The sequence below is a fragment of the Neopsephotus bourkii genome, unplaced genomic scaffold (assembly GCF_033783945.1).
Source record: "Neopsephotus bourkii isolate Nb327-2 ecotype Australia unplaced genomic scaffold, CSIRO-AGI_Nbou_v1 NB_1780, whole genome shotgun sequence".
Lineage (NCBI taxonomy): Eukaryota > Metazoa > Chordata > Aves > Psittaciformes > Psittacidae > Neopsephotus > Neopsephotus bourkii.
This window is the reverse complement of record NW_026902254.1, coordinates 445050-472516: the sequence shown is the minus strand read 5'-3', so window position 1 is coordinate 472516 and position 27467 is coordinate 445050. Positions and strand designations below refer to the sequence as shown.

Here is a 27467-nt window from a genome sequence, read left to right as displayed (position 1 = left end):
TTAATTTAGACAAATCCGGTGCTAAACAGTCTGGATTACTTAGGTTTGCACATCCAGAAAATGCTGCCAACAGAAAAAATAGAGCACATTCTATACTGTCAAACTGAGTCAGAGGCTCCTGGCAGCTGACAGACCATGTAGAGCAAAAGTCGTTCATGTATCCAACTTGGCAGTTTACAGGTGAAACAGACAAAAAACCTCTCAATGCTCACTCCTGAAGCTCAAGCTGACAATTGACTTTGCAAGGAAATAATCTTGATATTAAAGCCAGTTTGCTAGGTTACTTATGAACAGCATGAGAAGAGCATGGAGTAGACAGACAAACCACAGATACCTGCCTAGCCCATTGTGGGAATGGGCAGTGATAAATTGGGGTAACATCAGGAGCCCCAGCAAATGAAAGGTTGTTTGAAAAAGGAGACATTTCTCCCTCCTAAGGGAAAGGAGTTGAGAACTGAAGGAAAAAAAACAGAGAGAACTGCATTGTAAGGGTAAGAAAGAGAAGTTGGGAGAAAAATACACTAATCTTACAGGAATGGAATTAAATCTAAACTCTCCGTTTTTCATGGTGGGTGAAACATAGTATAATGATGCCTCTATTTAGCAAAGAGCCTGTGAAGCCAACAAAAAGAAGTTTTAAACATTTCAGATGGAGTTTCTTTTTTTTTTTGTAGTGGCTGAAATGCAAATCTCCCTAACGTTGATCGTCCACTCCCACTCTGGACGTGCACCGAACTGCCAACCCTAACACTCCCTAGACTGAAAAAATCAATGCCAAGTCTTGTAATGAAAAAAAAGTCTCCCAAACTTCCAATGGTTGTTTAACTCATCTGTTCATGGGGTAGCCAAAGCCCTTCCAAAGCTACTGCGGTTCAGTTGCTACCACAGCCTTCATTTGCCTCAGTTTCTGCATCATGTCTGGTTTTATCCCACTTTCTTTTCCCCTCTTTACCCAAGTACACAGCAAAGAATAATTATTTTTCCAGTGTAGCTGGTCCAAATGCTTCTTTCAAATGCTAATACAAATCATTTTAAAGGCAGGACATATGAATACATGAACCACTTTGCACTTCTATAGCAACTTTAACTTTGCCCTTTTCTGTTTCAAAATCAATCCCTTTGGTACTCTGAAGACTTTCACTATTATGCACCTACTAACAATATCAATACATTAATTTTCAAGCAACAAAAACATTACAATTGATCAATCTACAGAACAAGAGATCATTTCAATCCACAACTAAAATGCTCCATTTAAGCATTAAAAAAATTCCATTTATATCAGTCATTTTAATTAATGGATAAAAACACATGTCAGCTGTCATTTTGGGGGATTTTTGTTACATGTAAACAGTGTATTCCTGTTTATAAATTATCATTTTATAAATTTTATAACTTATTATAATATACTTATATTTACAAATATATTTATTTCTGTTTATTTATAAATGTTTATTTTAGAATTAATATAAATATATAATTGTAAGTCTAATTATAAATTTATTTATAAATATATATTATAGATATATTTAGTATATGTACTAATTTATAAATAAATTCTAAATTTTATAAACTATATTTTTATTAGAAATTTATAAATACAGCAATTGTAAGATTAATTATAAGAAAAAACACATTGTTGGACTTGACTGCTATTGATAAATCTGCCCTTTTCCTGAGTGAGAACTATTTCATTAGTGATGGAGGGGATTGCATGTGTTAGTTTTCTTCTCTTTCATCTGCCTCTGCACTTTAAATATTCCCTAGAAATTCTGAGCATGCTTATATTCTGCAATATATAGAACCATCTGTAAGGCTCAGTATTCATTCAGTCTCAAGGGTGCTGTGAAGTTTAAATTAATTAATGTTTTGTAAGGAGTCTCAAATTCTCAGATGAAAGAATCTGTAAGGGCCAAATTCTGATCTACCCCACATAGCTCACATTGAAAGTGGCTCAAATGTATTCTGCCACAAAGGATACTACCGAATCCTAATAATTTATTATTATACTACAAAATCAGTTCAGTTTACAGTGCAAACCAGAAACTTGCTTGCTGCAAGCAGTGCAAATCCACAGTGGGATTTGAAATCTATGGTGATTTCTTTCTGTTGCCATCAAATCAGCTGATGACTTGCTGGTAATACACAAACTGGAAAGAAACCAAAATCCCCTCTGAGAGAGGTGACCTGTCCAGAAACAGCCTCAGCAAAGGTTCTCCTTTTAGAAGGACAGAAACAGATTTGGGCAGGTGAAGACCTCTCAACTCTCCTACAGTGAGGGTGAGATTTAGATGGACTCTCTCCTCATGTTCCCTAACAGAGGGTGCCTATTCCAGCAAATGTCCAACTGTGCCAGCCGGAAGGAAAGATGATGTTTCACAGTTCTCATTTTTCTGACCAAAACTGTGCTTTAGATCCTAAACTACAGGAGAGCAAAATAACAGGAATTGCATTAAAACATGAAGCTCTGAAATTAGTAAATATAAACCAGTACTGAAGATATTTCTACAACTTGTCCAATACTAGCATGTGTGATGGCAATGCCTTCATTCTCTACAAGTTAGGGAAAATACTATTATCCTTTTTTACAGGCATGGAATTGATATACATTGTCAATGACTTCTCAGGGGTATTCCGTGAGACATCAAGGAATTCAGCATGGGCCTTCTGTATCCTAAATTTAAAGCTATCTTTAAGAGTACACCAAGAGGAGAATCTTCAGACTTCAACCCTGCTGTGCTAGGAAGACAGGAATCCTCCTTGGCACACAAAAATGTTTTGTGATTCAAACCCAAATCCAAAGGCTCTGCCAGTGGCACCACTTCTGTTTTCCTCACCATAAAGGTGTCTGCTAGGATGCTCCAGAATTAAGAAAGGGGAAAAAGAGAGACCAAAGTATTTTGCAAGGTTTTAGGCTTGCACAGTGTTGGCTGCAACTGGATTAAGCCATAGCAACACTAAGAGTGATTATTTCTTTGTTTCTCCACTCTTGTACTTCTCAGTTTCCAAAAACAAATTTTAAAATTAAAAGGGAGAGGTTTACTTTTAATAATATGCACTATTATAGGTGTAATGGGTTAAAACTTAAACAGGGGGAGTTTAGCTTGGATATAAGGAGAAAGTTCTTTACTGTGAGGGTGGTGAGGCACTGGAATGGGTTGCCCAAGGAAGTTGTGAATGCTCCATCCCTGTCAGTGTTCAAGGCCAGGTTGGACGAGGCCTTGGGTGACATGGTTTAGTGTGAGGTGTCCCTGCCCATAGCAGCGGGGTTGGAACTAGATGATCTTAAGGTCCTTTCCAACCCTAACTGTTCTATGATTCTATTAATTTTGTATCATGCACTTGTAATAAGGTGTTCTTAAAGTTGTCATAAGTAGAACAGATATTTTGACCAAGGGAAACGTGCAGCAGTAAACTCCCAAACTTTGTAAGTAGCTGACTAATCTTTCAATTAGCACAAATCACATAGCTATAACAGATATGTTTCATTTCAAATATTGCAACAGTGTCCCCTGAAAGTCAAAAGACAACTTGAAGTTTCCTTTAACAAGTCTGTTAAGGAAAACAGAATACAAAACATAAAATTATTTACTAATTATTAATGCAAATATTAGTTATTGCCATAAATTTTAGCTAGAAGCAATCATTTTGCTCTACAGCATCAATTCACAAAGTGAGATTACACTACTTCTATACCAGCAATTTCGAATTATGCTGAAACGTCACAAGAAAAAGTCTTTTCTGTTAAAAATTATATCCAACGTTTAAAATTTAAAATATTATTTTCAACAGCAATGATAGAGGTTGTGGGTGTCAATATGTTCAAAATGTTTCCTAACTGACACCTGAACAGGTTGGGCTCCATTCAGTTTTCTTCCTGCTATGTCACATCTGCATATCCCCTCTGAGGGGAACCACTAGGCTTTAAGCATGCTAGAAAGATGAGTCAGGTTCAATACCCTAGCATTGTTACTACTGCCTTCCAAAGACTTGTGTAACTCCTTAGAACTCAACCATTCTAATGATAATGAATGAAAAGAAAAAGAAATTTACCTCTTATCTACATTCATTTCCACATCTACAAAGAATAAAAGTTATGACAAATGCAGCAGACAAAACTCTAAATCCCCTGTGAAACACAGCTGCTGAGTAAGGCAATGCCCTTGTCGTACTACAGGATAGCACTGCATGTTAGTAACAAAAATTGATAGCTCACTGAATGTTTACTATGGATAATCACTAGGAAAAACCCTATGGCTATGAATAAAATACATAAATAACAGACATACGAGTCGGTATGACAGTCTTGGTAAACTCTGTAAGAGGGAATTACTAAACCACCAGATTAAAATGAACAAATATATACAGTCAGCACTAAAATGCACAGGAACAAATAGGCTTATATGTCCTGCATTCTTTCATCTATCTTACCATTTGTTGATAAAAGTGAGTGAGCTGCATTTTGTTGTGGTAACCACTTGATCTTGTTTATTTTTTCTTCTATCTCCAAGCTCTTCAAATAATCAAATTCAGGTTCATGGCTCTGGAAAGTGCTGTAAACATTGTACTCCCCCTGATTGTAAGGCTCATTTTTACTCTACAGAGAATAAAAACAACAAAAACATATGGTTTATGATGGCAATATATCTCCATCTCTTAGGAAAGGTGCATAAGCAGCCCTATAAATATAAAAATATTGAAAGTTTAATTTAGTCTCTCATCCAAAAAGTGATATTGACAGATTTGTGTCTACAGAAATGAAATTTCCTCTAAGTATTGAAGCAACATTTAATAAAAGGCAGCATATTCAAAGAAACGTCAATTATTTAGAAAAACTTTCTACAAGAGAGATTGAAAATGTGAAACATAAAGATATTACAGCAGAGGCACTGTTTTAAATGGAATGGCTCCATCAAACAGGCTAAAGCTACTCAAATGATGTAGAAGTAAAATAAAATCAGCTTTCTTTGTTCTTAGCTTAGAATTTTAGAGCTTTAATGCAATGTTTGTTTGGATTAACAAACTCCCGAGTATAAGATCCTTACCCACATTCACTTCCTCTCGAAAGTGGTGACATTCTGTCTTACAGAATCTTGAGATCACAAACAGGTCTGTTAGTTAGATTCAATCAAAGTATTAAAAATAAAGCCAGGTTTTAGCAAGTTAAGGACTACATGGGTAGCTCACATACCTCAGGTTCCCTTTGGAATATAACAACCCGACCCCCCTTGTCACCAGTAGCCAGCAATTCTCCAGTGTGGTTGAACTCAACTGTAGAAATAATATCAGCTGGAAGGAAAAAGAAAGAAAAAAAGGCAAATTTTAGATAGCAACACAAAGCCATTAGAAATATCAAGCACTCCACAAAAATGCAACAAATGAGGGACTTGAAGGAATACAGATAAATTCAACAGAAAGTCACTAATGCAAACAGGCTGCATGCCATGACAATCTGAGGTTGCTACACAGTGAAACAAGTGCAAACATAATGATGCAAATTTGTGTTTCCAGCACATCTGCAGTTTGGGAGTGGAAAGATCTCTGGAGAGGTTATGTTTCAATAAGAGCGATTTCAGCCTGCTACAGAGCTTTTCTTCAGTACTGGCAATAGCAACAGCATTGGCCTCCAGCTATTTCCTCTAGCAAAGACCAACACAACATCTCAGTCATAGAATCATAGAATAGTTAGGGTTGGAAAGGACCTTAAGATCATCAAGTTCCAACCCCCCTGCCATGGGCAGGGACACCTCGCTCTAAACCGTATCACCCAAGGCCTCATCCAACCTGGCCTTGAACACCACCAAGGATGGAGCATTCACAACCTCCTTGGGCAACCTACTCCAGTGCCTCACCACCCTCCTGTTGCATGTATTATTTATACTTCACCCTTTACAAAGGTTTTAATGTAACCTCCTAGCACGTTTTCTCAAGTATGTGTTTGAGCTAAGAGTGAAAAGTAAAGGAGATGCAGTCCATCCTGCCACACAGGAATAAAAGCAAAACCAGAACTGCTTACTGTGCAATGCCGGCAAGAGCCCATTCAAATCACTGGGTTTGGTAACTCATTTCAGCCCCATGAAAATGTGTCACCAGAAGATAAAAAGATGCCAGTCTCTTCTTTTATTAATTTCCAATATCTCCCTTTCCCCAAGCAATTGCATCAGCTTAAACAAGAAACCTCATCAAAACCTCAGGCCAGTTTTGAGTACAAATTACTACACATCAGGATGAGAAGGAAGAAAGAGACTGTAGAAGCAAAAGAACTGGTTCTTCTGTTTGTATGACAGTAAATGCTAGAATCATAATCTACAGTTAATCCTACAGTATTAGCAAAATTTGAATTAAAATGCCTAGTGCAACAGTAAATTAAGAAGCCATCATATATACAATCACGAACAAATTCGGGGTATTACTCAGAGATTGCATGTATGAATCCTCTGTGATGATCAGCATCCACTCATCAGGAATGTGGGCCAGATTTTTAGAAGCATCAGTAGTTAGCAGCTCCCCTTTAGGCATGAAATGCTGTGGTTTTCAAACACATTCATCATCCGTCAGTTTATACTGAGAACAATGAACCAACAGTGGGCTAAGCTCTTTTGAAAACCTAGCCCTAAATGAGTTCACTAAATTTCAAAGGAATTGAAATAACAAGTGGATGAACCATTTACTTTCTACATTTTATGAATTGAAAACATCTGTTCCCATTATTCTTTTAATAAACTTGCATTTGAGTGTTAGAAAGATTCTGTTGCCAGTAGCTCTCATCAGCAACACAGCCATTCAAAGCCAGATTCTTACTGAAACATTATAGACAATTTGTCATCTAAAAAAGGAAAACTTTATTCATGGTAAAATACCTTTCATTTTTTTAAGAGATCTTCACCATCACATTGCTCTTTCTAAAAGAAAACCAACAAAACCAAATCTGCCTCTTTTTCCCCCTCCATGCCTTACTTATATAAAGGAGGAAGGGGAATCATAAAGTATGTATGTCATTTTCTTTCTTGATGAATAAAATATATGGATGTATAGACTTTGAGAAAAATGGAACAAGATGACTTACAATATTTTGGGTCTGAACCCAAAGCTCTCAAAGTTAATAGCATCTGATTTTTATGTGGGCTTCCACAGACTGTGTATTTTATAGGTAATAAAATAAAAACCCTAAAGCCCTACTCTTATTAGAGTACAGGAAGATTACAGAGACTCTGCTTATGGTTGACAATGCTCTGGGACTTGGGATGGGTTGAGTTTGAATTAAAAAATGGCATTTTTTTTTTTAATCTAAAAATCTAATCAACTTTTTTGGCATGTTCATCTATAGTGCTTCCAGTGGAAGAACGTTTCTTGGCTATTTTGTTCTTACTCTGTAAAATTCATACTGACAACAGTTGTGGGCTCCTGCTTATAAAAGAATACCTGCATGATTTTACTAATTTCCAGCTCTATCTTACCTCAGCCATAAAGGCAGAACTGAAGACTCATACTGACACTCCTTTTAGAATGGAGTCTCGTATCTTAAGTGTGCAATGGAGGAAAAGGGTAAATACAGAGGGGAGGAATGTAGGATCTGTTAAAATACATGTGTATCTGTGTGTGTATGCATGGCATGTGTAATGCTTATGTGACTTTCTCAACAGGTCACAAAAGAATCATATAGAATAACCACGCAAAAGGAATGAACGGCACTTGAATTTGTATGCGTGAATACACTTGCTTTTGACCTGGAATACTTCCACCATGGCAGGAATGGTCACAATGGTCACAAAATACTAGACTGCATTTTACAGAGGGTATCAGCCAACACCCAGTAAGGTCCACAGAAGCATCTGCACAGACTTCAGTAGTAACTGAACTATGGTTATAATAAAACAGCTCTGCATTTTGTTCTTATATTGCATTTGTCATTAAAATATTGTCTGCAGTTAAGTGATTATTCCTTAAAGAAAAGCAGCTAAAGCATTAAGTATCTGTGGGCAGTGTAAGCAATGATGTTCTGAGGCAAAGTTCTCTCCCCCTCAAGGTGTTTCTTCCAGCTGTATCCCTCCTTTCTATTAGAAAAAGCAATTCTGAACTGAAAGCTACCTATCATTCTTAAATTAACTTGTTCTGAAAAAGAGCAGATCCAATATTCCAACCTCAGAGGCTATGCAGCTTGCTGGTAAAAAATTATCCTTGAATTGAAAATCACTTTTATTGATCCTGTAAATAACAGCTGAAAACAACAGCAAAAAATATATAATCTTATCCAGCTTATCTGTTCAGCAGGCAAACATTAGTCATGCTGCTTTCATAAGAAAGATTAGCCAGTCTGCCTCTTCCTGGGACAGAGGAGGTAGGAAAAGAATCAATCAACAAAGCCCTCCATACCTTCTACAGAACATTCCCCTATATATTTATTAATGCTGCAGCAGCATCAGCCACTATGGTACCATCTTGCAGATTCTTCCATTGGAGAACGGCCCCCTGACTGTACAGAGCAATTAACTACCAGATTTCACCCTGCCCAGGATATATAAATGCTCCATAATGGAAGCGCTGTTGAATTTGCATGTACAGTAAGCCCTTGGCAAGGGATGGAAGAGATGAAAGGCTCCTGTGAGCCTTCTGCACTACACGTTCCATATCTCTGCTGGCAGTGCCAAGCTTTGCACTAACGAACAGGATTATCAGAGACAGAGATAATTTACCTATTAAGAACAATTATGGGTAACCTCAATGCCAATGGGCAAACATTTCCAATCAGATTACAAATCCCAACTTTTGTCCAGTATTAATCTTCCTATTCCATTCTTTAATTCCCCATTTTTTCTATGCAGAAATATATATATATAAACTTGGATTTGAAAGTTGCCATGCTCAGCATTTTCACTCAGTTAAAGAGCACAATTTGGACACTCAAACTATAGATAACTGACTTAGAAAAGCAAACCAAAAACCTTCAAAATATTAAAATACTCCAGGGGGGTACACACCTGGTCATCTGTTTCACATCCTGCACAGTAAATTGGTCCAGTAGGTACAACACATTATAAACTTAATTCTCCAGACTAATGTCACATATTCGCAGAAAGACATCACACAAAGGTATCTGTAGCTGATTGTACTGCTCTTCCCTCAACTTCATGAGTATTTTCCCAGAATGGATACAAACCCTTCAGCAGCCCTTCCTCTGGCTCAGCATGGGGTGGGGTGAAACAAAAGTTGGTACTCACAGCTCAGATTAATTCTGGCCTTTATTTCACACAATCACATACTTGCAATGTTCATTTTCTAGCCTCTTACAGGATTATCTTAAGGGGATTTAATACCTTATTCCTATACAACACAAGTGGGTCCAAATGCTTTTACGGTAATTAAAGCCTTATCTACATAATAAAACTTTGCATCATTTGGGGCACTCTAGCATAATTGCATGGCATTTTCCACCAAGTATACGCTCAGTGAAGCAAAGTCTGAACATACTCATCTTTATACAGTCTTTTGTCAGAAACTTCAAGCAACTCTAAGAAAAACTCAACTACAATTTTCCAATTTACTAATGATTTCTAACTTTCTGGGGCTTTCCATCTGAAGGTCCTGGTATAATGTTGTCTTGCATCAGAAGATCAGGAAATCAAAGAAAATTTCAAAACTCTTTCACCCAGCACAGAAATGGAGCTTTTTGGACAGCAGTAGCAAGGTTTGAGGGCAAACATCACACAAGGGTACAGTTATGATGGTTTAAGCCTAGCCAGCAACTAAATACCACTCAGTCACTCACTCATCAGGAAAAGAGGGCAAAGAAGATCAGAGAATATAATATTTTGTTGAATTGCAATGTAATCTTGATAAAGAATTAAGGGATTTGGAATGGGCCAAAACAGTGGAATTAACATCTGTACTTTTATTAAAAAAGAAAAAGCGGTGAAATCCTACCAGCTAGAACAGGACAGAACTTCTCCTTTCTGTCACATCCACCACAAACAGCATGGCAACACTATCGGCCTGAACTGACTGAATCAGTATCTAGGTCAGGTATTTGTCGCTGTTGTGTTCCCAATGGCCAGCAGGCAATCTTGTAGTCTATGTTATTTCAACCAAGTTCTGACCTAGCCTAACCTTGGTTTGTGAAATCCAATACGATCACAGCACAATCTGGCATGGCTGCAAGCAATGTTCAGTCATACTGATACAAAAATCCCTGAGGAGCATAATCTGGAAGAAACAACAAAGATGGCTGCAACAAAGAGAGCCATAAAACAAAAGGACAAATGGTAGATGAAAGAGGAGTATTATGGTATCTGGAGTGAAGAGAAGGCCATCACGAGCTGTGTTGTCAGAATTTAGTTTAGACCTGGCAAAAAATAAAAGAGGGGGGTGAGGGGGAAGAAACAAATGGATGGAAAGAATTTTTTAAGCTGAAGTTTCAAAGGTTTTCTCGAGCAGCTAGAAACAAGGTATGCAAACCTCAAAGGTATGAGGGTCAGAAAAACCCTTCTTTTCTACACAGATGGCAGAGACTTTTTAACAACATAAAAAAACCCTACTTGATGCAATAGACTCTGTAACTGGTTCACAGCAGTCCTATTCACCATGCTGGATCTGGGGACTGCAGGACACTAGAAACCACCCTTCAAAATTCAAGCAACCAGAACACAAAATCTCACACATTACCCTGTCCACCTTGGCTGGGTCACAAACTTGATACTGAAAGCCAGTGCATCAGAAAGCCACTCCACTCTCCTGGCAGACAAGACATTTTGTTGACTTATACACAAACTGCCTCTCCAAGTCACCAAAATAACCCATCACAGTTGGGTGGCCATATAGGAAGGACAGATGAGAGAGAATGAGAATGCAAGTAGACATGAGAGGGAGAGAGAAAAAGAGGGCATGTGAATATGTTAGTAAGAGCAGAGCATCAAAAAGGGTGCTAAAGAGTGTACATGAGAGGGTATATTAATAAAGCATGGAAGAGCACGAGGAAATGCCACAGCAGAAGATGAGGAAGTAGTTTGAAATGAAGGATCTACCTGCCCTTCTGCCCCTGGCAGATCTCTGACTATGCCTTTTCTCCTAATTTATTGTTTCTTTAAAACCTGATGGAGTTTGTGCTGCAAAATGCTGTGTTTGCTCCTCGTTAGATGCATCGGCAGGGCAAAACACAACAGGAAGCTTATTCTGGCCAAAGTAAACTTTGGATATAGATGCTAATAGTGTGAGTGCTTCAGCAATCACTGAAACAAGGTGATCAATCAATAACAGCATGAAATCCAGAGATGTGTGTCCACTTACACTTCATGTAGCTATTTTCCTAATTGACCCTCTGCCTGGTTTCAGTGCTAGCAAGGACAAATATATTGGAAGCAAAATCCAAACAGCCCCATTTAATACCATCAGGGAAGAACAAGGAGGTTTATCAGGCTAAATACAACATTTCTTACTGAGTATAACAATCGCTTCCCGATGTGAAATCCAAAACCACAGGGTCAAATGCTGAAAAGCTCTTGAAAGGCTACTTGAAACAAGAACACTTCAGCTGGGGATGGTAGTAAATAATAGTAAAGAAAAATAAAATAATAAAATCCTGGCAAGCATTGGGCAAATCTTTCCCTTTTTCCATCTTCAATCTCCAAATTTTGGGGTTTAGAAATGCCACATGTACATACATCAGTGACCTGCATCAGCATCAGGAGACCAGTACCATACCACTGAGTTTCACAGGTCCACGCATCCCTATGTCCTCAGGGACGAGGAAAGCACCTTTCCATTCAGAATATTTGAATGTAGGTTCAGTGCTCATTCAAAGAGAATTTACCTGAAACAGAATCTAAAAACCAAACCCCAAATTTGCACCCTTTCTATGAGCACCTATGACCACCGTCATTCACTGTTTCTGTCTTCACGCTTTAGTAGAGCTGGGGTTTTTCCTCCAACATTTTTTGCATGCATTTATTTTAAGAGCTTAGGAATTTTTTCCAACAGCTTTTTAATCACATGCTAATTTCTAGCTCTATTTCTCAAATTAGAAAATCAGGAAATGACACCCAACTATTGGAGCACAGTCAGTGTGAAAATAATTTTCTGCCTACAGGACAAATATGTAAAATAGATTATCTGGGTTCTGTGCTAAAAACAACACTTCATACTGAATAAAAGTCACTGAGATTCAGCTTGTCATAAAGCAATTCTCCTCTCTCCCTCCTTTTTCCAATCCCCATCCCACTTATTCCTAATTTAAAAGCTTAAAGGTTCTGGCCCCCATCTCCCTCCTGCACAGTACAAGGCCACCAGGAAAAGAGGCCAAAGAGTCTTGACCTTCTACCCACTGAGTTAAATGGAACGTTTCCCACTGCTTCATTAGTAAAGAAGGTCGAGGAACATTTGTCAGATGTGGTGTAGCTGAAAATTAGGACACATTTCTCAAAATTTTGGCTACAATTTACATGCACTTCAGGTTTCTTCATGTTCAAGGTGACCTGCTTCTATCAGCCAGAAGTTACAAAGCTTCAGTCTTGCAGAATGCCTAATTAACATTACTATTCTCCTGGCTGATGTCATCAAGTGCACTGCTTTGTGCCTTCATCATCTGAAATACTCAGTGGACTGACAGAAAGCTTGCTAAAATCCTTTTTAATACCTATTTAGGGGTTCCCAAATAGTCAAACTGCATCACCTGCAAACTGCATCTCTCAGTGCCGTGAGACTGGCGGTCCTCCCGTGTAATAACAGGCAGCACAAGGGCTGACTCAAGCCCAGCTTCCAGCAAGTACCTCAGTTACCCAGCATGTCCAAAGCTGCTAAGCCAGGGAATCACTGATCCCTCCATCCTGTTCAACCTGGATAAATTGGAAAACTCATGAGAAAGCCTTTCACCTTCAGTAAGTCTAAGACTTGGTAACAATGCTCATAGTTATTCTTACAAGCAACAGTTAAACTAAGAAAACACTGCAGATCAATCTTTGTTTTAGCATAAAGAGGTGAACAGAAAGCTTTTAAACTTCACAGCCCCTAAAAGCTCCTTCACAGCTTATACTGTGTAACACATGCTAGTAATTCATTCTTCTGAGATTGATGGATCTTCCTTCCTTCCTTTCTTTCTTTCTGAGTCTGCTGTCAGATTACAGTCATCTAAGCTGATATTTCAGCAACTGACTTGAAACACTCCACTTCCTAAACATTAGTGCAATTAGGAAATGTGCCAGTCCACTCCTGTTACCAACCAACACTTAGGGGCAAAAAGGAAAACATTGCCATGGGCATCAAGTTATGTGTCTACAATTTCCAGAGCAGGGTTTAAACTGGTACTCACAGAAGGAAGCCTGCCTGAGCTGGGAGTTTCTGCTCAGCTCCATGTTCCCTCACACCGAGGAGCAGCACAGCCTGGCTGCCAGCAAAAGACAGATTAGAAATGATGCTGCCAAGTGTTAAAAATGCTAGGCAACTGGGCTTTATGGAGAGCACGGCGAGACCTTGAACCTCACCCCTCCTTTTGGAGCACATAAATGCCAAAAATGGAAAGTGCACAGCTTATTAAAATATACTCATTTCACTTTCACTGTCAGAAGTGATTATGCTTGTGCATAATAACTGCAATGATCTACAATAAGCACACATCAAGTTTTGCTAAGAGCCTGTTATGAAATAAGAACAAAAGAAATCTCACCCATATGAACCTTTTTCAACAAAAAATATTAATTTAAAATGTATCAAAGAGTAATGAAAAGTCATCCAAAATTTAAAATACAATCCTGAATAACCAGATTAAAAATTATTTCCCATGTATTACATACAAACTTCAATAGAATTTCACTGCCAGCTGGTACTGAACTACTTTCCCCCCCTTAACTGAGCAATTAAATTCCAGAAGCAAAGCTCTCAGTAATTCAGTCACAGCAGTTCTTACGTTCAAAGCACTTTCCAGGCAGCATTAAACCCCCCAGCAACCCAAGGAAGTCGGTAAGGAAATGTTAGCATTCCCATTTTACACAAAGGAAGAAAAAAATGAAACAGATCCTCTAGAGTTTTTATCCAAGATCAGAGAAGCAGTTTTGATTATACATATACTGAGGGACAGATAATCCAAGCTGGAGCTCAGCAAAACATTTCTGTTTAATACAGCTCTTAATCACTTGTCTAGAGACTTAAATGTCCCTGTATTCAGTTCAAATGAGTATGCGTGTTGCTAAATGAATATACTGGTGGAGCTCTAACAAACAAAGCCTCACAATAGCGTTCACCAAGGAAGGAAAAGCCCCAGTGAGCAGGCTTTTGGGTGAAGCTGGGGGATGTAATCTTAAACATCATTAAGGGCTGGAGCTAGGAGGTGGACTACAGCCAGAGCCTTTATGTGCAGAGTGAGGACAAGAAAGCAGAGACACAACAGCCATATCTGTGCTAGTAAATGATGGAGACCTTCAGGACATTTTGGGGCTTTGCAACGATTCATGCTGTTAAACTACTACGAGTGGACCTCTGACAGCCTTTTGGCTGTGATAAACTGCTCTCCCTCAAACACCTCCTTGGTGTGGCTCAGAGTTTTATCACAAGCCAGGGACATTCCCCAACAGGTAACATACACACAGCCATGATGTTTCGGAAGCAGTGGAATGCCACCCTCATAGGCACCACAGACCCCTCCATGCCAGCTGGTTGCAGCGTTCCCACACGTTCTGTTTACTCGGACAGATATACTTACAGACTGCGACTCATAGCAACCAGTGGTGCATGCAGACCAGTAACACACTCTGCTATGCCAAATTATAGTAGAGTTTTCTGCCATAATTGGCAGAGGTTGGTGTTTTCCAGAGTACAAGGGGCTCTGGAGCCTGTAGAACCAGCAGAAGGAAAACCAGATTTAGTTTTCTCAGTCTTAATGCACAAAGGTAGATGGCAGTGCTTAAATCTACTTATCAGACACTTTGACTACAGGATACATAAATAAACTATGTTCAAATACTGTGAGCAACGCACAGCTCTAACTTGTACATCACTGGACATCTCCCCTGAGACTCGCAGCAGTGGACCAGCAAGCTAAGGTCACACACAGGGCTTGTTGCCTGTCATGGGAGCTCGATGCCAAGCTGTGTAGACACTCATCTAACATTAGCATCTGTTTGCTTGGCAGGCTCCAAAGGCAATTCAGCTGACAACTCTGAATTTGCCTCTAGGTCTGTCACAGGATCATGTAAATGTGGGACTTCTGGGAGTGCCTAATACTTCTTTGATGAAGATCACGCACATCATAATATATTAGATCTATTCCAAGCATCCTTTGAAATGAGTGTTTGTGACCTCTCAGTATTACCCAGGTAGTATTGCTGGCTTAAGTGTGTAAACTAAAGCTAAGCTCAAAGACCATGCACTTAGTTCTTGATTGCATCGGGGTCTCTTCAGCAAGTTTACGTAATGATCCAAAACAAATCAGATTTTTTTTACTGATGCAACACCAAGGTTGCTCCTAAACTGGTCTAAAAACGAACAGCCTAACTGTTCTGTATCAGCTTCAGTATCAACCCTACTGCTTTAAGGTTTGATATGTCTGGAAATAACATAATACAAAAATTTAGGGGTGGCTTATACAACTAACATTGGTCTAAAAGCTCAAAAGATTCTGTTCACAAAAGGCTAAAGTCTTCATTTTTAAATATATATGTATCCACCTAAATATATATGAGGAAAGATGGGATTACTCATGTGCTTAAAATGAAGAGTATGCTAAATCACCCTATCATGTCAGGAACTCCTGGCCTTGAAAGACTGAATTCTACATAGCTGGAGTGTGCAAAACCCAATGGTAAATTTGTCCTCAAATTTAAATGCATCATATACCTATAATTATTGATTTTAAGAGAGAAAAAATACCTCAAGAACAGAAGAGGTTGAAAATCAATGCACCTTTTCCCAGCCTGTGTCTGATAAAGAAAGTTCAAACACTGCTAACAGCCTCAGGAAATAAACATGCCTGTTTTGTGACATTCCCAAAGGACACCAATTACATAACAGGACTAGATCAGCATATATTACAAATGCCATGGACAATGTCTAAACCAGCAACTGCTTGATGGTCAGGCAGATTCAGGTATATTTCCTACTCGGGAATGCAGCAGTTAACTGGTAACTGAATGCAGGTAACCCAGCAGTTACGCAAAACAGCCCTCAAAGCTCTTTCCAGTCTAATAACACAATATTGTAACTGGGAACTCAGACCATTCCCACTGCTTTCACAACAGGGTATCATGGACTTCAAAGCTTCATGCCTACCGTGTTTTAACGCTTAGCACGATCATCCCTTCTTCATCAAAAGGTTAAATGCAAAACACAGCTTCTGCCAGCATACCACTAAAGCTGAAAAGTTAAAACCAAAATAGTCTGGAAAAGCAAACATCGGTAGATCAGATTTCTGTCTCCTACACAGATAGACCTAGAGGAATTTTCTAAAAAGTCTCCCCAGATCAGGGGGGGCTTCAAAGCATATGGTGATGGTTCTAAAATCTGCAGGCATCCTCCCCAGGGCCATGCCTCCTGGAGCCATGTAGTTTGAGAGCTGCTAATTTGCAGCCCACACAGATAACATTTAGACATCTAAGCCCTTGACAGAAGTTCAAAGCTTTCAAACCCCCAATATCCTTGAAGCTGTGCCTTGCGCTCATGGCCAGTTGTTAAACTGCAGTTTGCAGTAATCACTGCGGAGCTCTCAAAGCTGAGCACCCTTTGCTGCAATACAGCAGTTCTGAGGCATGAGGCCAACTGAAGCCTCAAGTCTATTTTAATCCCACTATAATTAAAAAATATGGATATTTAGTTGTGATGCTCCTGAATTTTTCTTTGCATGAGGGTATATTTATGCACTGCAGAGGAATATCTAAGCTAGTGAACTGACATCACAGCCAATATAATGTTAGTGGGATGCTGTGCCCAAGACTGTTGCTGTCAGGACACACAGCCACGTACAGAGCTAACTACAAAACATACCTTTTCACCATCCTCCATTAAACAATGTTGACATATCCGTTAAATACAGAACAAGGAGAAAAGGTGTTGACAGGTTTCTCTGGGGCAAAACAGTAGAGAAACAGTGGTTAGCTGTTCAAAAGACCATGATAAAGGAGTTGTTTTACCTAAGCTGGAACTACAGAGTACATGCTGGAAAATTTGCCAAAGGCTGGTTGAGTAGAGAGACATCACCTTCCCCAGGCCTGCACTGGTTTGCACTTGCCATCAGGTATCACACTGCAGGGAAGGGGACCAATGCAGACTCTGGCCCCATTCCTTAACCATGGAAGAAGCTGGATCTCTACAACAGTATCTTTATTTCACACTGCTGTCCCTAAGTGATGTGGTATTTATTAGCAAAACAATAAATAAACTTTTTACTTCAGAAAGCAACACATCACTGTACTTTGCTAGAAATACCAACTCAGACCAAATACATGCTGTGTTTAGTTTAGTAGCCTCCTGTACTGGAGACTCCTATACTGGAGACCTCACAGCAGCCTTCCAGTATCTGAAGGGGGCCTATAGGGATGTTGGGGAGGGACACTTCATTAGGGACTGTAGTGGTAGGACAAGGGGTAATGGGTTAAAACTTAAACAGGGGACGCTTAGATTGGATATAAGGAGGAAATTCTTTCCTGTTAGGGTGGTGAGGCACTGGAATAGGTTGCCCAGAGAGGCTGTGAATGCTCCATTCCTGGCTGTGTTCAAGGCCAGGTTGGACGAGGCCTTGGGTGATATGGTTTAGAGCGAGGTGTCCCTGCCCATGGCAGGGGGGTTGGAACTTGATGATCTTAAGGTTCTTTCCAACCCTAACTGTTCTATGATTCTATGATACACTTGCACAATTAGCAGCTAATCCATTTGAGAAAGAGGTTTGCTTCTAAACATGCTCTGAACTAAATGGAGGATCCATTGTGAAGCAATATCATAATAATCATTTAACCTATTACCTCTTGTCCTATCACTACAGTCTCTAATGAAGAGTCCCTACCCAACATCCCTATAGGCCCCCTTCAGATACTGGAAGGCTGCTATGAGGTCTCCACGCAGCCTTCTCTTCTCCAGGCTGAACAGCCCCAACTTTCTCTGCCTTTCCTCATATGGGAGGTGCTCCAGTCCCCTGATCAACCTGGTGGCCTCCTCTGGACTTGTTCCAACAGTTCCATGCCCTCTTTATGTTGAGGACACCAGAACTGTACTCAATACTCCAAGTGAGGTCTCACGAGAGCAGAGGGCAGGATCACCTCGTTCAAGTATAAGTATACTGTAACTACTAAGTACACTTTCCACTGAAAAAAAGTAAAGAGGAGTTCTGCAACTGGCCTTACAGAGGAATCTAGATAGATTAGAGCATTGGGCTATGATTAATGGGATGAAATTTAATAAGTCAAAATGCCAAATTGTGCACCTAGGATGGAGCAATGCCAGGAACACGTATCAGCTGGGAGAGGAGTGGCTGGAAAGCAGCCCTGCAGGAAGGGATCTGGGGATGCTGGTTGACAGCAGGCTCAATAGGAGTCAGTGGTGTGCCCTGGCAGTCAAGAGAACAAACCACATCTTATGGTGCGTCAGACACAGTGTAACCAGACAGTTAAAAGTGGTGGTTTTCCTGAGGTACCCAGCATTTGTGCGGCCTCACCTTGAGCACTGTGTACAGTTCTGGGTGCCACAATTTAAGGAGGATGTTCAGGTACTTGAATGCATCCAGAGGATGGCAGCAAGGCTGGTGAAAGGGCTGGAAGTGATGTCCTGTAAGGAGCAGTTAAGGACTCTGAGTCTGTCTTGTTTGGAGAAAAGGAGGCTGAGGGCAACATCCTTGCTCTCTACAGCTTCCTGAGGAGGGAAGTAGAGAGGGAGGTGCTGACCTCTTCTCCCTGGTGTCCAGTGACAGGACATATGGGAATGGTTCAAAGCTGTGCCAGAGAAGATTCAGACAGGACTTCAGGAAGTGCTTCTTTAGCAAGAGGGTGGTCAAAACACTGGAACAGGCTTCCTAGAGAGGTGGTCAATGCCCCAAGCCTGTCAGTGTTGAAGAGGCACTTCGACAATGCCCTTAATATCATGCTGTAACTTTTGGTCAGCCCTGAAGTGGTCAGGCAGTTGGACTAGATGATTGCTGTAAATCCCTTCCAACTGAAATGGTCTGTTCTACTTTAATTGTTTATACTACAGGCCTTCTCCAGATCAGAGCTGTTGCATATTGTTTTCTTGCCAAAGACTAAGAACTAGATATGAAGGAAGGCAGATATATCATTATCATTTTGCTTCACTGTAAAGAATAAAGATGACTACAAACAAAATTGCTTCCTTGGCATGCTGGCATTCAGAGGATCAAATCAACCTGCTAAATCTTAGTCTGGTGCCTAAGAATACAAACAAATTATTGCTCACATAGGTGTTCTTGAACCTGCTCAATTTCCAAGCAGAATGTGGACTTTCACATAACTGGAGCATCCTTCAGTTGGAATCAACAACAAATTGTGTAAGCAATGAATCATGAGAAAGGTTGCATATGCTACCTGAACACTCAGACAAGGTGCTCACCACATGTAAGGGAGAAATACAAATTTCACCTTAAAAACCAAAATAGTCGTCATGGGTCCTGCCTCAGACTCTGGAGGGAGCAAGCTCTTATTTCACTCTTCCATGCTTAGAAAAGAGGCCTGAAGAAAGCAGCTGGGGCATGCAAGTTCTTCAATCTCTGTCTCTCTCTAAGCTCCCAGATTATTTAAAGCAAAATAGCTTGCAGAAAGACATGAGGAAACACAAGGACACTACTTTAGGCTATCAGAGGGAGGTACATTTCTGAAGGCACAATCCACCCCCAGTAAGACCTCGGAATTTAACCTGTACCCAAGTATACTCACACATGGAACCTGAAACAGGCAACAAAGCTTCTTTTCTCAGTGATTTTGCACAGATTTTTTTGAGCTCCTTTCAATAGAAAAACTCTTATCTGCCCACTTACATCCCACTGTTGATTGTTCCAAGAATACCCTGGGAAACCGTCTGCTATAAAATCCAACATAAAGCAGTCACTAAAAAAAGTTCCTTTTTCAGAAAATAGACATATGAGAGTCATTATCATAAAGGCCCTATTAAGAGGAGAAAAACGGTTGTTGCTCTAATGTTTCTCCTGAAGACAGAAGATTAAAAGTCTTTCAAAAGATGTCATAGTGCTGGGCCAGTCTGAGCTAAAAGTACACTAGTAGCTTCAGAAATTCAGCATCAAACCATACAGAAAATTGTATATTTGGCAAAGGAAAACAAGCCACTATAAACCACCCAGAAAAATCCCATGTTTTCATCTGTTTTTTTTGAGTAACTAACAAGATTTACTAGCCAGCTGGTAAAATAATGAAGGAAAGAGGCCAGTAAAACTATAAAAAGCTAAGAGGAACTGCCTTGTACTAATTAGAATCAACGTGCAGTCTGATGACACTTTATAGGCTTCAATTACCATACTCGGCAGGAAGGAGCTTTCAAACATCTGTATGATGATTATTCTCCACTGGGATGTCATTTACAGTGCAAAGTATTAAAAACAGGGACAAAAATCAATTATAATCTTTGAAAATGAGCATATTCTTTATCTAAGAGATTTGAACTTGTGTGTGGAAATTTGCTTTAAAAGGAAAGACAGAAACAGATTTGACAATGGAAAACAGGCAGCTCCCCGCCACCCCCATATCTGATTTGCACAAAATTAAACCTAAGGTTCATTAAAATAATAATTTGCATATGAAATGCAAGAACAAAAGAATATTATTATAAGCTGAGCCTAAGAAAGCAATGACTAACCTTCAAGAAGAGGCTTTCTTTAAGTTTTTAGGTGAACATCCAAAAATACGATTCATTGATCAGGATTACTTGGATAATTAAAGAGATGCACACACTAGGCAGGAACTCAAAATCAGATCTTTTATTGCTCTAAATTGTTCTAAACATTTATTTTCATTACCTTCACACAGAAAAACACAATATGCAAAAGCAATAGGGAGGGTAGGAAGCATCCAACAGCCAATAAGAATGTTATGCCAGCTGGTCCCTACTTAATACATTAGTGCAGAGGATTAAGGGTTTTACCCTGTGACCAAAGGAAACCAAAATAAAGTGAAAAAATGTAAGTTAACAGAGAAAAATGTAAAGGTAAAATATAAACTTTACCACTGTAAAATGGAAAAAATAAACATCAACCAAAGAAAAAGGCTGTTTGAATGGATTGAAGGTTTTTTCTCATTTAGAGATTTTTCAGACCTGTCTTAGAGAGTATGCTTAGAAGGGATGAGGAAGTAATGCTGAGGTTTATTCAAGAGCAAATGGGAACAGCAGAGATCAGCTGCAGAAAATGGCTAGGAAATTTGCCAGTCATTGCACCAGCATCCTTCAGGGCAGTACAAAATGTGGCAGTGTTAACCCGACTGCAGATCACTGATGTGACCAAGCACCCCAAGTGTTTTGTACAGACAGTAAGATGACTATAACTTTTTCTCTTGGAGGCAAAACTTATTTGCCTTTTAAATGGAGATAATGACCTACCAATATAGTGCTGTATTTTAAGAGTATTTTAAAGCATGGACTAATGTAGAGTGCAGATGCTTGCAGAGTAACGGCAAGAGCATGCTATTCTCAAGCTCTGAACATTGTCTTCTAGTAATTAAAGAGGTATGAATCTCAGGTGTTAGGTTTAACCTTTAAAGTCCTAAGCAACCTGGAAATCTAGCCAAGACAGCAGGGTTTCTGTGCACTTTCCCCTTCTTCCTTATCTCCTTCTGGTTTTGTAGTGGTGATTAGAGGAGCTGTGAGTCCCCCTCCAACATTCTGTCATTGGATCAGACAGGACCTGGCCCTATTAAACTCTCATTCAAACACTCTTATTTCTCCTGGTAGGTACCTGGGGGGAAACTAAGAGGATATCCAGGAAGGGTTGCATTATGAAATTACTAGCCAGTTTTGTAGTAGGCTACTATGCAGAGGAGCAATTTTAAAACAATAGTGGGATTTTCACAGTCAAGGCAGCCCAGAACATAGGATGAGATCCCAACCAGCTGCATATAATCGAAGATGGATTTCTTAGCCTCTTCATTTCCATGGAACGTCATGACTGCCAATAAAAGTCTGAATTTCACATAAATATTCAAGATAACTAGGTTAATGTAGGATGTCTGCAGCAGAATTTCAGCAGCACAGCAGTCTCTGAAACTATTTTAAGCACTAGCAACTACTTACTTAAGTAGAATCAGCAAGAGGCCACATTCCCTATTATTTGGGAATAACAAAGCTGGAACACCTCTAACAGGCTACCTAGGGATTACTTCAGCTAAATGCAGCTTTGTTATAAAAAAAGGAAAGGATTTTTTTCAGCCTGGCAGCACCATAAAACCTCTTGCTCATACTGAATGACACATGAACAGAGACTGGTATTTATAATTTTCTGCTGGCTAAAGACTCATTCTTGCTCCCATTGAACTAAATGAGGCAAAAATGCCATTGATTTAAATCACATTGTCAGTAGACCTTAAAGATACTAACCATCAGCACTTATTAATATGAAATTATCAGCGGAAAACATATTGACTAGTTGATCTAAATACTTTATCTTCATTCATCAGAACACTTAGGCCAAATGAACAAAGACAGAAAACTGAACCCCGACTAAAGGTCAGGCTGAACGTACAAATTGCAGTGACTACCGATACACATTACCAGCAGCAACATGATGTGCATTACACCCAATCAAACCAATGGACATAACATTAAATGGGAAACACACAGCACATCCTCCTTGGTTTCCCAGAAGTTCAAATTCTGCCTCAATCAGAAACATCCTCCACTTTTTAATATAAAACATGAAAAATACATTAAAATAATGGCATAGAACTGGCCACTTCTTTGCTGAAGGCCTTTAAAAATTAAAGCCAAAATCAACTTGTGACTATAAATGCTACAACTCTTGTAAAAAGCTCTTATATTCCATTAGTATTATTTTTTACTTCAGAGCAATAATTAATGTACTATAAAGGAGGAAAGGAGTGGTAAAAATTCTGAATTTAATTATATGAATGGTATTCTATATACACTTAATTGCATAGCAGTAACACAACCACTTTCATTACTCTTTATAGCTTCAGATGCCCATTAGCACAATCCCCAAGGTTCCTTATGAATAATTAGATTAGGAAAGGGGGACTCTCTGATGAAAAGCAATAGGATATGATGTTTATGAAACAGCACATCTTGAATCCAGATGCTGATATGACAACATCATGAAGACCTAATTTGCACATCCAAATTAATACCATCATGATGATAATATAAAAAAAAGATATGCATATAAAATGAACTACAGAAAATAATGTCAAAAAGAATTGAGGTACTTATATTAAAAAATACATCTTTTTGACGTTTTAACCCAGTTGGAAAGGTGTAAATAGACAAAATGTCATATTCATGAGCTACTTAAGCAGACTTACTAGAATTCAATCCACTATTTGGTAACACATGGGCAAGCTGTTTAATAAATAGTTACACCCTTCAAACATGTGCAGCACTCACATAAACAGGTGAATAAACTGCATTACATTTTATTAAACATCTGTTTTCATTTCATACGCTGAATGTTTTTGTACTGTTTGGTGCTTCTTAGGTATAAACCATCAGGAAAATTGGCAGTGATCTGTTTTTTGAAGGATCTCTACATGGGGCAAAAAAAGACACAAACAAATGGGGTTTAAAAAGTATTTTGAAGAGTCAGGTATTTTTGCAGCTGTCATGAGCTGTCTGTCTGCATAGCTACATGTCTGAAGAGTTCAGAAATATCTCCCTCAAATCTACATAACAGAAAATAATGGGATCTCCATAAAAAGGGAAATAGTTTTCTTTCACTTTTGTGGTTCTTCTTCACTTAAAGGAGACACAAATACATGCAAACACAAGTACACTTTACAAGGCAGACTCTACCATTTGCTACTCAGACACAAATACCAAAGAAGTCTGCTCCTCTCTCCACATTTTACGGCGTGTAACGAACATGGCTCCTGTTTGCCCTATGCATTTGAGAATGCGTTCTGCCAAGGTGCAGCATTAGTCTAAATGCTTTTCAACTTTTAACAAAAATCTAAATTCACATCAAGCTGGTGGGATCCCTTTAGAATACAGAAACTTTATATGTAAACTCAGAAGAAATCACAATACTGCTGGAAAGGATATGGCAGAGACAGTAGAGGGATAAAAGTGAATAGATGGGATGCAAGCAAGAAGCGTAATACTGGAGGCATAAGAATAAAGACATGATAAAGCCACGACTGTGCAAATGTAATCATTTGAAATTTTCTTATGATACAAGGACAAGGAAAACCTCATTAAATAAATATATATATATATATATACTTGAAGCTAATGATATTCTACACTAAGCATTTAGGAATCTACTACAAAATATCACTGAGACAAGGAGATCAATAGGATTTAAGCAAGATGCACCCAGTTATGCACTTACTCACAGCTAGCAGTAATTATGACAAAATTTACTAATTGGGACAGAAAGATATATTAAAAACAAAGCAAAAATTCCATATCCTCACAGCACTCACCTCAACATTACAGAAAACATTTACAGTTAGAGGTAAATGGGATGCTAAGAGGGGAAAACCAGCAAACCTTTCCACTTTGCAGTTGGGAGTTATGACAAAGCATGTATTATTTTTGTACATAATATTACACTTACGACATGAACAACAAGAATTAAGGGTGCTTCGTTATTCATTCTAATAAAACACTTCATTTTGAAAGAAGTTTGAAGTGCCAGTTTCTTCATTACCACATCCCAACAGCCTGCTTACTGAGATTGATCCAACACTGTTTAAATCACTAGGAGTTCCTTCCAGGAACTTCAAGGGAAACATTATCAGGACCAAAGTCTAGAGCAGAATACGTTAACAAAACAAAAAATCAAATAACCAGCAAGAGACACAGGCAACATGCAGTGAGGAAGCATATGTGAGGCATAAGTGAAAGCTTTTATTGGTATATGAAAGCAGTTTCATGAGCTTTTGCCACTGCAACCCTCATGCTTCCTGTATTTATCTGCCTTTTTTTTTGTCACCTCTTGCTGTGCACTGTCTAAGCTATAAGATTCTGGTGGCATGTTCATTTTAATCACCTATGAGGCACCATACGCTCTTGTGGCACTGAAGTGAATAAATAACAAAAGGCCTTTTATTTTGAGCAGACAGAACTAACTGCTCTTGGTCATGACATATGCTGTACTCACCCAAATAAACGACAGCCTCCATTCAATATAGTCCTTCACTTCGAAGGCCAAATATTAATACATATATATGTATTTTAAAATCTCCTATGTGTCATCCTAAAGCCAATAGTCAACAGTCTCCCACTGCATAAATTCACAAAATACCATGCCTAAAACCAGAGCTGTCACACTAGTTTATACTCATCATGCCTGCCTTGCAGCCTGGGCTTTACAGCAGTACTGACACCCATTTCTGGACTTACATGGTGCAAATGGATGACATTTTTGTTCCCTTATTCCCTCACCTGCTTTCCTGAAGTTCTTCAATATATGCACAAAGGTTGGAAGTTCTGACCCAAAACATGCTACTCCTGAAACACTGTCAGATGATTTAGGGTGGGTTTAGCAGACAATGGTTACATCAGCCTAGGTGTGGGCAATAATTTATACGCTAGTGAGAGCTAACTTAGGTCCATGTATTTCACACTGGTTTTATTGTTAACTTTTCCCATAGAATGGTCTTACTTAAAATGCATTAAATAATGCTAGAACTCATTAAAATCAGCAGGAGAAACATGCAATCTATTGAAAACCATAAAGAACACAGATACGAACTTAGGACATCATCTCAAAACAAAATACTGTCATCCCTGTCATGAGCAAATTTAGGCAGGCAATTTCGGTGAAATATTCTACTATTACTTAATTAGATATCAAATACCTTTGTTACAATATGTAACAAAGGGTAAAACAGTTCTGGAGCAGGCCTTAAGTTTTCAGTATTTTCAGACTATAGCCAGAGGACTGATGAGAGAAGATCACCACTGCTCTGGCACATGCTGTTGTTTAGCAGAGCTGGGATACCACATAGCAGGGATGTAACATGTATACTCTTAATGTAGTAGTTCTAAAAATAAACCTTTTAAAGATATTGAAAGATATTAAGAGGACATAAGAAGGACAATGGAAGGTCAGTTTTACTGCTACCGCTGTTCCCAGCTGTATTCTCTTCTTGCATCAGTCTAGCAACTTTGCATAAGAACATTTATGCAGGAGGGGTTTAATATAAAAGAAAAAAATGTAGTGATAAGATTTTCAATAAAGCTCAGCATTCATTCCTCCTCACTGGTCTCTTTATTACCCTCATTAATACTGCTCTTCTGTCTACAGACCTGTGCCTTCAAGTGCTTCCTCATCTTTAATTTCTCTCACCTGAATAGGCCCATGGGACTTATCACAAGGGTAATATTAAGTATGCTCATATGACTCTCCAGGATTTTTATGCATTTAGTCTCTGACTTGCAGAGATCATAACTGAAGCCTTAACAGTCCTTCCCTGGGAATCATCTAAATGCATACCAACAGAGGTGCAAATTTGCCTGGACTGGTGATAACACTTCGGTCTATTTAAGTGCATTCGCAGTTCTCAGTAGCAGTTCTTATTAAAAGAAACTCTTGGGAATCTATACAAGTAAACTTCCACTGAAGCCTCAGTATCTTCACAGCCACCTAGATTTTATAGTTGCCTAAACACCATGCACATTAAAGAGTCACTTAAAGACTGCATCTTTAGGTTGTCATAATATCCCAGTTTGAAATAAAAAAGAATAAATGTGAAGTGAAAAATCAATACAAACAGAATGTGAACTAGTAACAGTGGGGAAAGATAATTGTTTCCCATCTGTTTAAAGCAAAAGCAGAACAAGTGTACAAGAAGAGCCATTTCACAAGTCTTCAGCTAGATCTGGAATTTGAGGGAAAAAAAAAAAAAAGGAAGTGTCAGTTGATGAATTACAAGCTTAATTACATCTGGGATAAGATACCCAAAGGAAGAATGATTTGCTGAATGTCAGTATGCTCAGATGCCCACCAGCGAGCAGTCCCTCCTCTATTCCACGGTTTCAGTGAAGACAACATACATGTCAACCACAGTAGAAGAAACACAAACTAATGAAACTGTGTGTAAGCTGTAATTACATTGTCTCAGTGAATGGCACTTGGGGTATTGTGAACAGATTGTACACGTTACTTCACACAGGGCTTAATGAAGCATTCCCTGTTCTACAAACTTCACCTCTTGATTTAATTAACCTTCATACCTACACACGCACTACCTACCAATCATAATTGCTGGAAAAAACCTTAAATAAACTACAGTGCTTTCAAGCTATGTTATAAGAGTAGCAGAGGTTCAGTTTGGCAGCTCAGAAGTTAACCGCAAGCAAATTATGAG

General features: G+C 38.9%; 1 protein-coding gene across 6 annotated transcripts in view; it reads right to left on the bottom strand.

Annotated features, from left to right (window-relative positions):
- The window catches only part of PPP2R2C (protein phosphatase 2 regulatory subunit Bgamma), a 206844-nt gene that overhangs the window by 56649 nt on the left and 122728 nt on the right, over positions 1–27467 (bottom strand). For 5 of the 6 annotated variants that reach the window (XM_061379903.1, XM_061379904.1, XM_061379905.1 and 2 more), the window contains 2 exons: positions 5192–5289; positions 4432–4597 (listed from right to left, as the gene is read on the bottom strand). In XM_061379903.1, coding sequence (XP_061235887.1) covers positions 4432–4597; positions 5192–5289 — 264 coding nt within the window. Of the gene's footprint in view, positions 1–4431; positions 4598–5191; positions 5290–13297; positions 13356–27467 lie in introns of those variants that run through there. The other variant, XM_061379907.1, reaches the window with a different exon arrangement.